Below are 12,369 nucleotides of genomic sequence, written 5' to 3'. Positions count from 1 at the left end.
ATAGCCACATGGTTTGTTTGGTTTGGTTTTGTTTTGGAGTTTTTTGTTTGATTGGTTTTGGTTTTTGTTTGTTTGAAATAGTATGTTGAAAACAGATTTGTAATACGCTGCAATAAAGTATCCAACCTCTCACTGACCGAGGCTTGCCGGCCTCAGGCCGCGGAGCCGCCCAAGGGGCGCGGGCGGGCGGTGCTGGGCACACTCCTCCCAGTGGCGGCGGTGATGAGGGCGGGCCCGCACCCGGAAGAGAAGCTGCTGGTGCCAGTTGACTTCCCCAGCTGGCAGGCAGCGACTGAGGCAAAGAAGCAGGCAGGCGGGAGCCATGCTGCAGTTCTTGGTAAGGCTCCTTGGGGCGGCGGCGCCGCCATTTCGCGGCGGGCAGGGCGGGGCGGAGCGAGGCGGGCGGGGGTGACGGCTGCGGCAGTGCCGGGGCCTGGGCCTTCTCGGAGGGGAAAGAAAGGTTGCAGTGTACGGTCACTGCTCGCACCACCCTGCACTTGGGAGGCCCTTCGGGTGGGCGGCCTCCCCCTGCTGCGTTCCCCAGCGTGAGGTGTTGGTGGCGGCTGTCAGCCCACGCTTGGCGCTACGCGCCTCGGGTGCTCCTGGCCTACAGTGTGACTTGTTCCCGTGGCCGAGGGGCCTCTTCAGCGGGGCGGCTGCACCCAGTTTTGTCTTGCTGGCACCGCAGCATCCTTGTGCGTGCGGCTTCGGGCGGTTTCTCTTCTCCGGCTTCTGCAAACCCGCCCTGGCCCTTTGAGTCGCCTTGCTCTGGTTTTCAGTACCTGCCGTGCACGGCCGGGTTTGTACCGCCTCCCTCGGAACAGTGCCTTAAAGTAGCTCTGAAAATGAAGTTCATGTCTTGTTTTTCTGTGCAAGCCGTGCCCATAATTTGCCTAGGAGGTTCAGCAGATTTTGCTTGCTCACGGTGATGCTCAAATTTCTTTTACGGGCATATGTATCTGCCTCCGTTTCTGACAGCGAGGGTTTCAGTGCTTGCCATTTTATGCACCCTTAAAAAGTTATCGCAGAAGATACGGGGGTTTATACAGACACGTTAAGGCAAAATACCATGTTTTATTACTGCCTTTCATTAAATCCTCTTGGGAATAGCTGAATCAACTAGACTGCATGATTTTGTACTTTTCTCGTTTCAACATTAAGTTCTGCCTTTCTGTATGTTCCCTTAAATTCTTCTGCATGTCTGAAGTTAGACGTGTGGCCACTCTTCTTTAAATGCTTGATTGATGCTGGCATTTTTACTGCTAAATATGGAAATAAATTACCAGACCAAAAAGATGCTGATTTCTATTGTAGCAAAGCATGGAAACAGCCTGGTTTTAACTCTGGTGATACGATGGATATCCAGGGTTTTAGTTGTGTTCATATATACCCCAGTAAGTGCAAACAGTAAGCGATAGTCTTTCAACATTTGTTGGGGGAAAAGTAATTTAGCTGTCTAATAGTAATTTCATACCCAGTGTTGATACAGAGGAAGAAGAGATAGTCTGCTATAAATTGGTAGAGTCCAGTGTGTTTTCATGAAATGGATAAATAAGGTTGAGTTCTTATTTCAGCTTTGTAATAACCAATATCAAAGCACCACTCATTTCAGTAGCTGTTCACAGTCTCTTTCTGCTCTGATAGAAACACTCAGTATAAATAAATATGCTTAGTCACTCTCAAAGTTTCTGTGTTTATCCACTCTACTGCTTGCTGAAATTATATTTTTTTTGTTGTTGCGAGATAAAAACCTCTTGCTAATTATGACTTCCAGATTAGCACCTGAAATGTAGAAAAAAACAAGAAACACTAATTCTGGGTTTTGTCCCTCTGGGTGTAGATTGGGTGTTTGAGTTTTGCTGTCCCTTGTCAGGGCTGTATTAGGGAGATAAAGGGATAATCTCACAAGCCTTTTGCTGTCCAGTGTTAAGCTTAAATAAACATTCGTTTAAAATGCAACTTGACACATTGGGTAGAATTAGGAAGCCCTTAACTCTCATCAGTTCTGTTGTCCTTAGTTAGCATGCATATTTTAATTTGCTATGTGTTTTTTTTCCTACAATATTGAAGTCTAAATAGTGGTGTGTTTTTATGTTTTTTCCCTCTGCTTGAATTGTCAGCTATGAAAGTAAATGTGTTTGGGTGGATTGCTCTTGAATGCCATGCTAGATTTTTCAATAAAGGAGTACACTGAAAGGGAATACTGGTCTCAGTACTAGCTACTGAATAAGATTTATCACACAACAGAATATGATAGTTGCCCAATCTTTGGAAACATTCTAGGATGAAAGCCTAGAAAATGATAATAAACAGTTCTGGTTTGTGTTTTCAAGTGACTTCTCAGACACTGCTAAAGATACAATAAATTCTATGCTGCTATAATGATCATAGAATCATAGAATGGCTTAGATTGGAAGGGACCCTGGAGATCATCTACTTCAACCTCCTGCTATGGACAGCCCAGAAGACCAACTGTGTCCTGGGCTGCATCAAAAGAAGCATGTCTAGCAGGTCAGTGGAGGTGATTCTTTCCTTTTACTCTGTTCTCATGAGACCCCATCTGGAGTATTGTGTCCATATCTGGAGTCTCCAGCAGAAGAAGGACATAGACCTATTTGAGTGGGTCCAGAAGAGGACCACAAAGATGATCAGAGGGGTGGAGCACCTCTCCTGTGAAGACAGGCTGAAAGAGTTTGGGTTGTTCATCCTGGAGAAGAGAAAGCTCTTCTTATAATGGCCTTCCAGTATTTGAAGGGGACCTACAGGATAGCTGGAGAGGGACTTTGTAAAAAGACATATAGTGAGAGGATGGGGGCAATGGCTTCAGACTGGGAGAAACTAGATTTAGATTAGACATGAAGAAATTCTTCGCCATCAGGGTGGTGAGGCACTGGAATAGGTTGCTCGGAGAAGTTGGAGAGGGACTTTTCAGGATATCAGGTAGTGATAGGACTAGGGGGAATGGAATAAAGCTGGAAGTGGGGAGATTCAGGCTGGAAGTGAGGAAGAAGTTCTTCCCCATGAGAGTGGTGAGAGCCTGGAATGGGTTGTCCAGGGAGGTGGTTAGGGCCCCATCCCTGGAGGTGTTTAAGGCCAGGCTGGATGAGGCTCTGGCCAGCCTGATGTAGTGTGAGGTGTCCCTGCCCATGGCAGGGGGGTTGGAACTAGATGATTCTTGTGGTCCCTTCCAACCCTGACTGATTCTATGATTCTGCCCTGTTAAATGTTCAAAGCCATGTTGGATATGACCTTGAGCAACCTGGTCTAGTAAGAGGTTCCTGTGCCCATGACAGAGGTGTTTGAACTCGATGATCTTTAAGGTCTCTTCCAACCCATTCTACAGTTACGTTTGAGAAAATCCTGAAGTAACTTCATAGTTACTTCATTCATTTGGCAGTTCTCAGCCAATTTCACTTTTTTATAGCTTACAGAGTCTGAATCACTGAAAAGATGAGCTGTACTGTGTCCTGCTTTGGACATGGAAAATATGTGCAGTCAGTATGTGATTGCAAAGTTGTCATTGTGGACAGTGGTTTTATTTTTCTTAAATTAGTCTTATTTTTGCAGCAGTGACCACAACACAACTGGCCTCAGCTCTCATATGTAGTTGTCTACTGACACTGAACAAAGCAGGCTATTAGTAGTGTCCCCTTACAAAATAGTTAAATGAGCTTTCATTTTGTGGGATGTATTATTACAAAGCATAACAATAAAAATAAAATCTAGGATCTTGGGAACTCGCTGAATTAAAATCTCATCACCTGTCTTTGAAAATAAGTATTTCTTTAACTCCAAAAGTATTGTTCCTCAGCTGGGGAGTAAGTCTGGGCCAGATCTGTGCTTTTGTTGTGTTCTCACTCTTCTTCCAGGGTTCATTTTCTTAGACACCCTTCAGCAACTACAAGTTTGCACAGCTGTCACCAGAGGTTATTCCCTTCCCTACTTCCAACCAGCAATGCTTTCCTGCCTTACAGGAGCCCCTAGATCAGAGTGAATTTGGCGGAAACCTAATCTCTTGGGGTGAATGGGAGCTGGAAGGTGCACAGAAAACTTTACAAATATGATTGTAACAGTGTGATCCAAATAGTCTTGAAGACGTGTTGAAGACGCAACTGTGCTGTATTTTGGAGATGATGGTATGGTTTTCCTGGTGAGAAAGATGGGTAAAATGACACCTTTCTGGAAGAAAGGTGAGAAGTTAAGTAGAGATTGAAACTTTAGCTGTGATGTGATTTCCAATATTCCTTTTGTTTTAATCAATATGCTGTTCTTTTCTCCCTTCCTTTTTAGCTTGGTTTTACTCTTGGCAATGTGGTTGGGATGTATGTGGCTCAGAACTATGATGTGAGTATCCTCATAATTTGAGTTGAATGTTGTTTTTCCTCAGTTAGAAGTGAATTAATCTTTATTTTGATGGTTTATTTTATTTAATTATAAAAAAATTCAGATTGTACCAACTTTTATTACACATGAACTTGAATGAAAATAGAACCAAAACATCTACCTCATTGACATAATTTCTGTGATGGAATAATGCTTAGAGACTTAACTGGTGTTGGGGGCCCTAGAGCAGAGGTATGGTAAGCAGGCATCTCCATAGACACAGGAGAAACAGAAGAGGTTTAGTAGCTGCTCTTGGATTGTACTGGCAGTAAAATACTGGATTCCTGACTCTGTTATTTAAAAATCTTTCAGATCATCTGAAATTTATCTTCTGTACCAATAATGAAAGTAAGTTTTGACATTTTTTTTTTCAAAATTCAGCACCTGCTCCTGCTTCAAACAGTTTATCAACCTGCAGTCTATCTTTCATCCTTTTCTCATACTGAGAAAAGAAGGAAAGTTAACGTTCCTCAGTTATCACAGTAAACAAATTTTTCACTGTAATAGTAGAATATTTGGGGCCAAGTCTTCCTGACAAGCTTTTAGTTTCTGTAGAGTCAGCAGAATCTCTTGTAAGAACCGTGCTATGGAGCTGGTTACAGGCTAGAGGAGTTTGTGAAATTTAACATCTTATACAGTTTGTATTAGCCTAATTGGAGGTGGGGAGGGGGAAGGAATCTATTGAAGCTCAGATCTTTGATGGCATTTGTTTTGCTTTCCTCTTAATCTTTGGTATTGAAGTTGTCTTGCTTGCAGGATTCTCACTTTTTGCTCCCTGCTTTGTGTGCGAACGTTTGTGATGCTTCCTGTTCAGTCGCTTCAGTGCTAATAAAAGACTTATTTTCTTTCCAATATATGTTTTTACAGTGTAATGAAAAAGTCATCAGGACGTATTTGAGCATATCAGCATGTACTGTAAGCATGGTCTAATCCTTTTCTGGCAGCACTAATAAAATATTGCCACAAGAGGGGGACTTGTGCTTTTGCATTCCCTGGGAATGCAACACTGACTTGCAGGATGATTGTAATAGTTTTATTGCTGGTGTTGAAGGTCATTTGTTTTAGACACCTAAGTTAAAATTGTCATAATGAGATCCTAATTCTGCAGCTGTAAGCATGTGTGCTTGGTTATCTGGAAAGTTCTACTGACAGCAGTTCTCTTGGTTTAGTTTAAATGTCAGTCATGTTACAGGCTAGTCTCTTAATTTTATTTGCTCAAACAGAGCTTAACTTTGAAAGGGAAGGTAAGATGGAAATTTATGATGTTACCTGATATTATCTGAGGCTGTCAGCCTCAAACCATACAATGAGAGAAACACAGTCTGTTTGGGGAACATCTGCTCTGTGGTAAGGGTTACACATGAAGTAATAGCTCAGTTTTTTCATGACTACCAGTGGGAACTTTGCTTTACTTTCATTTTAATCAGTTAGCTTGGAAAATCCAATGTTAATTCCCAGTTTTAGCTAGAGTTATGAAGTAATCTATTCTTTGCCTGTAAAAGTTGATGCTTTTTTTTTAAGTTATTAAAGCTTACTGTTCAGTTACTTTATCAAAATGCTTTTATTTGCAAGAGAAAAGTGAAGTTTTGAAGCTCACAAGCAGTAAATAGAATTTTCATTCAAGTGTGAAACTGCAAAAGATTGCCAATTTGCAATGCACCAGAATTCCCCAATGGGGAATTTTGGCTCCCACAAGGTGCACCAGGAGAAGCATTTCTTCCTGAGTTTCTTGAGAACATATTTGCTGCTATTGAACATCTCTTTTCATAATGTTTGTGACCAGTACCATGCAATCTAATTTTCCCTGCAAGTCATTATCAAAGCCTGTGCATCAGTGTTTGAATCAGCTTATTCTTGGCAATTTGTCCTCTTTCAGTAAGGAAGTGAGGCTGATCTTATTAAATTTCCTAAAAAGTGATCTTTTTTCCTTCCCTCTGTTCCTATCACCACTGGCTGACTTCTAGTCTTAACTATCTAAAATATTTGTGGTTTCCTGAAGCCTTATGTGAGGTGCTTTTGTCTGCTGTTTGCTTGATACTGCAAGAGAACCTCTGTGCAAGTAACAGATCCTGGAAGCAAGCACCTTCTAGAAACCTGTTTAAGCTTCAAAGAATGCTGTTGTGTTTCTTGCTGAGGCTTATGTAGCTCTGGATGTTTTGTTAATTTGCGTGGTGAGTTTTTTTTTTTTTTGTTTTGTCTTCAAAGATTCCTAACATTGCAAAGAAGCTTGAAGATTTTAAGAAGGATGTGGAAGCTAAGAAGAAACCTCCCAGTGACAAGTCCTAAGAGAGTGGTGTCAGCCAGGTCACCTCTATGCACGCGTGAAGGATGCAGTTTACTTTTCAGGCAACAAAGATCAAGTAGAGAGTTGGCATGGGAGGTTCCTCCATTTTTAGTCTCCTAAAACTGGAATGCCCTTCTTTGGAAAGAGCAATCATGAACTTTTCCTGGGACTGATTTTCAGGGGTTTCAGAATTTGGATTTGCGGTTCATATGTGACTGCATAGTAAGATCATTTGTATTTTGTTATTACTTTTCCTAATATTTTGTACCCCGTTTTTACCTGATCCAACTGGAGTCCTCTTTGTCCTGTAACTATGCGTCCCTCACACTTTGTAATACCTTAGTTCTTAGAACACTGCAAAAGAAATTAAATGTATCAAGAAGTGGCTTTCAGGGCTTTTTGTCATTTGTTGTGGGCAGCCATATTTCACTGTCCTTAAGATACTCATTTGACACGGGAAAGTTCGTTTGTCAAACTGTGAATCTGAGGAGAAGGTGAGAGCTCCTGCTTTTTCATTGTTAAGTGATCTCTTCCAGTAGTGCAGACTTTGCACGAACATGGCTAATGTCAAAAAGTATAAAAGACTATCAACTTCAAGATTCTGTTCCTGGAGGTGTTCAAGAAATATGTGGACATGACACTTCAGGACATAGTTTAATGGCTGCGGTGGTCTTAGGTCAAGGGTTGGACTTGATGATCTTAAAGGTCTCTTCCAACCAAAACAATTCTATAATTCAACCTATGTTTCAAATTCATTGTTTCTCCTACTGTGGTTTCTTCTTCTCTCTTTGGCTTGGTTGTCTGAAGATGCCTCTGGAGTGATGGGAAAGTGTAATCTGGGCATGTGGTCAGCAGTTACCTTGTGAAACTAAACCATCGACTTTATGTGCTTAATGGTCCAGTTGGTGCAGTTGTTTTAGGTGTGCTTTTTTTTATTGCCTCTTGGACTAGAGCACAGTATTTCTCCTTGTGCATGGTCTTCAGCCCATTGCTTTTGCATTTGATTCAGGTGACTATTGTGTATTTTCTTAGCATTAGAACCATTTATTCGCTCTCCCTCTTATTGCTTGTCTGATACACTTCTCCCATTGCTGCCATTAAAAGCCCTGGTGTGTTGAGAAAATACACATCATACTGTAGCACTGTCTTCTGTCTGCATGGAAAGCAAAGTCTGAATTTGGAAACTATAGTTTCAAACAATTGCTACTGTAAATTTGGGAGAAAATACTGCAGTAATTTGAGTAGATGTGAGTTTTTATCAAGTTAATAATCAACACTTTTTTTTTTTCCTGTAAAACGGAAAAGTCCTGTCACTGAGTTTGAAAACAACTTCCAGGAGGATTTATTCCATCACCTTCCCAAGGACTGAAGTGTGACAGCCATGTAGTTCCCCAAGTCTTCCACTTCAAAGATGAGTAACATTTGCTTTATTCCAGTCCTCAGAGGCTTCCCTGGGTCACCATAACCTTTCAATGACAATGGAGACTAGCCTCACGATGACATCAGCCGGCTTTCTTAGCATTTCATTAGATTTCTTTTGCAGTTTTGGTGCCTATAGGGGCCCTCCTTGATGCATTTATACTGACATATATAGGGAGCCAGAGTGATCCCAGTCCATGATCCCAGTCCAGTCAGTATCCTCACCAGTGAGGCACAGCCCCAAAGATCTGCACACAGCAGACAGTAACAGTGGCTGGTAATGTCAGCCCCAGATACAATAAGGGGGTGAACCAGGCCTAAAGTCCATCCCAAGAAATTTGTTGAGCAAAAGGAGATGGGATGATACCAGAGAGTTGATTGGTGATGGGGATACAGCCTGGGCTTGGCATGTCCAAGAGACAAGACCAAAGGCAGGCAGAAACATGAAAGTTCAGGTGTGTGCTTAACTGGTATTCCTGGGCCCTAGGAAAGGAGATATGGGTGGGAGACCCAGGTGAGGCTGGCCAGGGCCATTAAGGCACATAGTGCCCTGGTCTTGGCTTTTGTGACTCCATTTGACTCAGTTAAGACACTAGTACCTCCAGCTGCCTGATGTAAAAACAGGTTATGCTTCAGAGGAATTATTCAAGGACAGGGTAACGTTTAATGAAGCCAACTCTTGTTTTTTAAGTTTTTACATTGGGTAGCATCATCTACATCAGAAACTTGTTAGGTAGCATCATCTATATTGGAAACTTGTTTAATGAATTCAGGTAAAGATTCCTGTTAATGCAGAGTATCACTCTTTACAGTGATTTCTGATGAATAAAGTAACATAGTGCTGAGCTGGCAGCACAGGACATTTCTCAGAGTGTTACTGCGGGGAGTTGTGATATCATTCAAAATATTTATTGCCTTTGTGAAGGCAGAATTTTTCCACTGTGGTCCTCCTTCGTGGTTCTCCTTTGTCCTGTGGTGCTGACAGCTGTGTGCACCAACAGCTGTTACAACTCATCTCTGCATGGTTTCTTGGAGACATTTGTTATACGTGCCAAGCATCCACAAATGTGCTTTGAAGGGCCCAGACTAACATCAACTCAGATTACAGGTGGCCCTTAGATTACTGGTGAAACTGTAATGCTGCAAAGGAAGAAACTGGAATTTTCAGAATAAGGGTTTCATAAAACCAGGTTATATCTGTGTTTGCAGAAACATGATTGTCAATTGGTGTTTGTATGTAAAAGTCAATATTTGTTGTATATACTGCAGAATTCTTCTGAATATTAGGAAGTTATGGTGGATATTGGAGTGCATGTAAAGTTTTTTTGTTTGGTTTGGTTTGTGCTTTTTTTTTCCTCAGAGGTACAAGAAAGATACTTAGTTCTATTTGTTGCACTTTTCAGTGGTGTATGCTAAGATTTACTTTATGAAGTCCCAAGCCAAGGTCATTTTCATTGACTTTATACTGAGATAAAGTAAATGTGGAGGATATTTGCTTTTTCACCTGAAACATGCCTCAGTCACAGTCAGTTTTATTTTCTTGACAAATAAATTTCATAAATTACCTTTAGAATATATATATTGCTGCCAAGGTCACCTCTGGCTTTAGTCTTTAATATATGTGGAAAAAAATTCAATACCCTTTCCTGTAAATCAGCTAATCAAACACTGCTTTGCTTTCTTGCTGATGCCTAGTGGGACATTGCAGTGACAAATGCCAGCAGCTGTGGACATGGAAGCATGCTGAGAGCACCAGGAGGAAGGGCCAGAGGCCACTCCAAATTTCTCCAAATCTCATAAGACACAAACTGCATCAGAGCCTGAAGAAAATGTTTCTGAAGAAGTATTGCTTAAGATGTGCACACAGCACCAAGCACTTTTCATTTGCCTAGCTCTATTTGTGTTATTACTGAAGAGTTTTGGTGGCTGCTCTGTTTGTGAGTAATCCTACATCTCCTTCTAAAACTGATTGGCATGCCAGCTGCTTGTCTCTTTTGCAAATGAGAATCCTGTGTTCATAGCCCCTAAGAGAGGTGTGGGATAGCAAGGAACTGAGCTGAGCCGAGAAATAAATATTAGGAGGGTGAGAGTGTTTTGTTGCTGAGCAGCTAGGCAATTTGAAGATGATGGGGGATGAAGCGTGAAGTGAAAAGGATTAGAAGATGAGTGCACAGTAAAAAGCACAAAGCAGCTTTGGGAAGAAAGCAAGCCAGAAAGAATTTCTTGGCAATGGGAAAAATGTTAAAAGTAACTCTGGGGACTTCTAGTTGTGTGTGGGGACCAGACCCTTGGTACTGCAGACACCTCCACCCACTAGAGTGCTTGTTCATGGAGAAAGCTGCCCACGTTAGTGGACAGGCATGACAGCATCTCTCTCCAGCACCTTCATTACTGTGTGCAGCTTGCTGGGGCACTGCAGTTTGTGCAGAGACGGAAGCTGGTGCAGCTCTGCTTTGAGCACCATGTCGGAGTCTGTGCCCAGCAGGAGCCACACTCAGGGAGGGGATCCCAGAGAAAGGGGTGAGTTTTGTATGCTGTGGTGTAGCTGAACAGGAGGATCAGGATAGGAGAAACACGAACTGAGATAAGAAGACTTGAAAAAGTCTTGTTTCATGGTTTAGAAGGGCTTGGGGATACATTGAGTCATTGATTCACAGAAGCACTTTGTTTTTCAAAACTATATTTACAGGAACTTCCATGAATAGCAATTGTCTTGCTAAAGGGTGCTCCCTCCTGCTTTTGTACCAAGGTTAAGTAATGCTTTTGTCAGCACAAACCTGAACATAGGAAGTTCTGTCTAAACATGAGGAGGAACTTCTTTACATTGAGGGTGCTGGAACACTGGAAAAGGCTGCCCAGAGAGGTGGTAGAATCTCCATCTATGAAGTCATTCAAAGACACCTGAATACTGTCCTGTGCAGCCTGCTCTAGGTGACCCTGCTCTGGTGGGAGGTGTTGGACTAGACGATCTCCAACCTCTATTATTCTGTGTGACTCTGAGGCAGTAAACAAACACTACTTCTCTAAGTGCTTCCTAGGTTATGAGATGAAAGGTATCCTATTTATATTTGCATAGAGAATCAGAATATGCAGCAGTGAATAATTTATTTTATTGACATTTTATGTTTGAAGAATAGACATTCACACTAACATCTAGAGAGCCTAGAGTATAAGTACAAAGCATAAAAAATAATTAAAGTATATATAGAGTGTGATTACATGATATCCAGCCACCCTACTGTACATCTTAAGTATGCTGACATTGAAGAAATCATTAAAAACAGGAACATAATACAATAAGAGGTTTGCTGAGTACCAGAGAGATCCAGTCAGAAAAGCAGGGCATTCACTTTGCAGATAATCATAGAATCAGTCAGGGTTGGAAGGGACCACAAGGATCATCTAGTTCCAACCCCCCTGCCATGGGCAGGGACACCTCACACTAGATCAGGCTGGCCAGAGCCTCATCCAGCCTGGCCTTAAACACCTCCAGATATAAATCTATAATAAAGAGATTAGCCTTTTGGTCTGGTAGTTATCTGCTTTATGTCATAGTTTCCTACATTTGAAGTTCCAGTTCTCTGGGCTGCTAGAGAGCAGGTAGGTGTAATATCCAAGTGAATGTGCACAATGAGATACACCAGCACCATTCCACTTCAGTCCTCTCTCTTCTTACTCACGGGGTGGCACTGAGTGCCATCGTGGATGAGATTGTACTTTCTCTGTCAGTGGAATTGTAACTTTGTGGCTATCTAAAGAGAAGCCAAAGACAGAGGAGAGCAATGAGTCTGGCCTGGTAAGGTTTTGCTGGTCACTGCTTCCACTGCTGAAACAGCTACCACTGCAGAACAATGATAAGTAAAGAAGTTATTGAACAAAGCTTTCTATCTGCTTCTGAAGCTCTTCCTTCCAAAGCAGAAACTGGAAGTACTGAAATATTAGATACTTTATACCATGGCTCTGGGGGAAAAAAAAAATCCTTCCTATGTGTTTGGTGTTTTCTGTTATCCCTTTGAACTGCTGTAGCTGCTGTTTGGTAGCTGTATTTCTGTCCAGGCCATATAGAATAGGTGGGAAAGTGGTTTCTTGCAACACCATGATGAGTCACCTCAAAAGAAGAATAGTTATGTGCTGTGAAAAGAAGCAGGCTTATGAAACTCTGGATCTGGGAGTAAGATTTATCCTTCATTCACTATAGAAGTCAATGATACAACTGAATATCCTACTTCTGAGTTCAGCAGTGAGTGTATACTTGTCTTCTGTCACTGGAGTCCTGTATCCCC

The 12,369-nt window shown here is 41.9% G+C and overlaps 1 protein-coding gene across 1 annotated transcript; it reads left to right on the top strand.

Annotated features, from left to right (window-relative positions):
• Positions 1-253: 253 nt before the first annotated feature.
• Positions 254-7,729, top strand: STMP1 (short transmembrane mitochondrial protein 1). Its single transcript, XM_054386796.1, has 3 exons — positions 254-337; positions 4,291-4,344; positions 6,589-7,729. Exons 1-3 carry the CDS (start codon positions 323-325, stop codon positions 6,667-6,669), a joined length of 150 nt encoding a protein of 49 aa, XP_054242771.1. The 5' UTR covers positions 254-322; the 3' UTR covers positions 6,670-7,729.
• Positions 7,730-12,369: the final 4,640 nt, after the last annotated feature.

Source organism: Indicator indicator, chromosome 14 (genome assembly GCF_027791375.1).
Source record: "Indicator indicator isolate 239-I01 chromosome 14, UM_Iind_1.1, whole genome shotgun sequence".
NCBI lineage: Eukaryota > Metazoa > Chordata > Aves > Piciformes > Indicatoridae > Indicator > Indicator indicator.
This window is presented reverse-complemented; position numbering and strand designations above follow the sequence as displayed.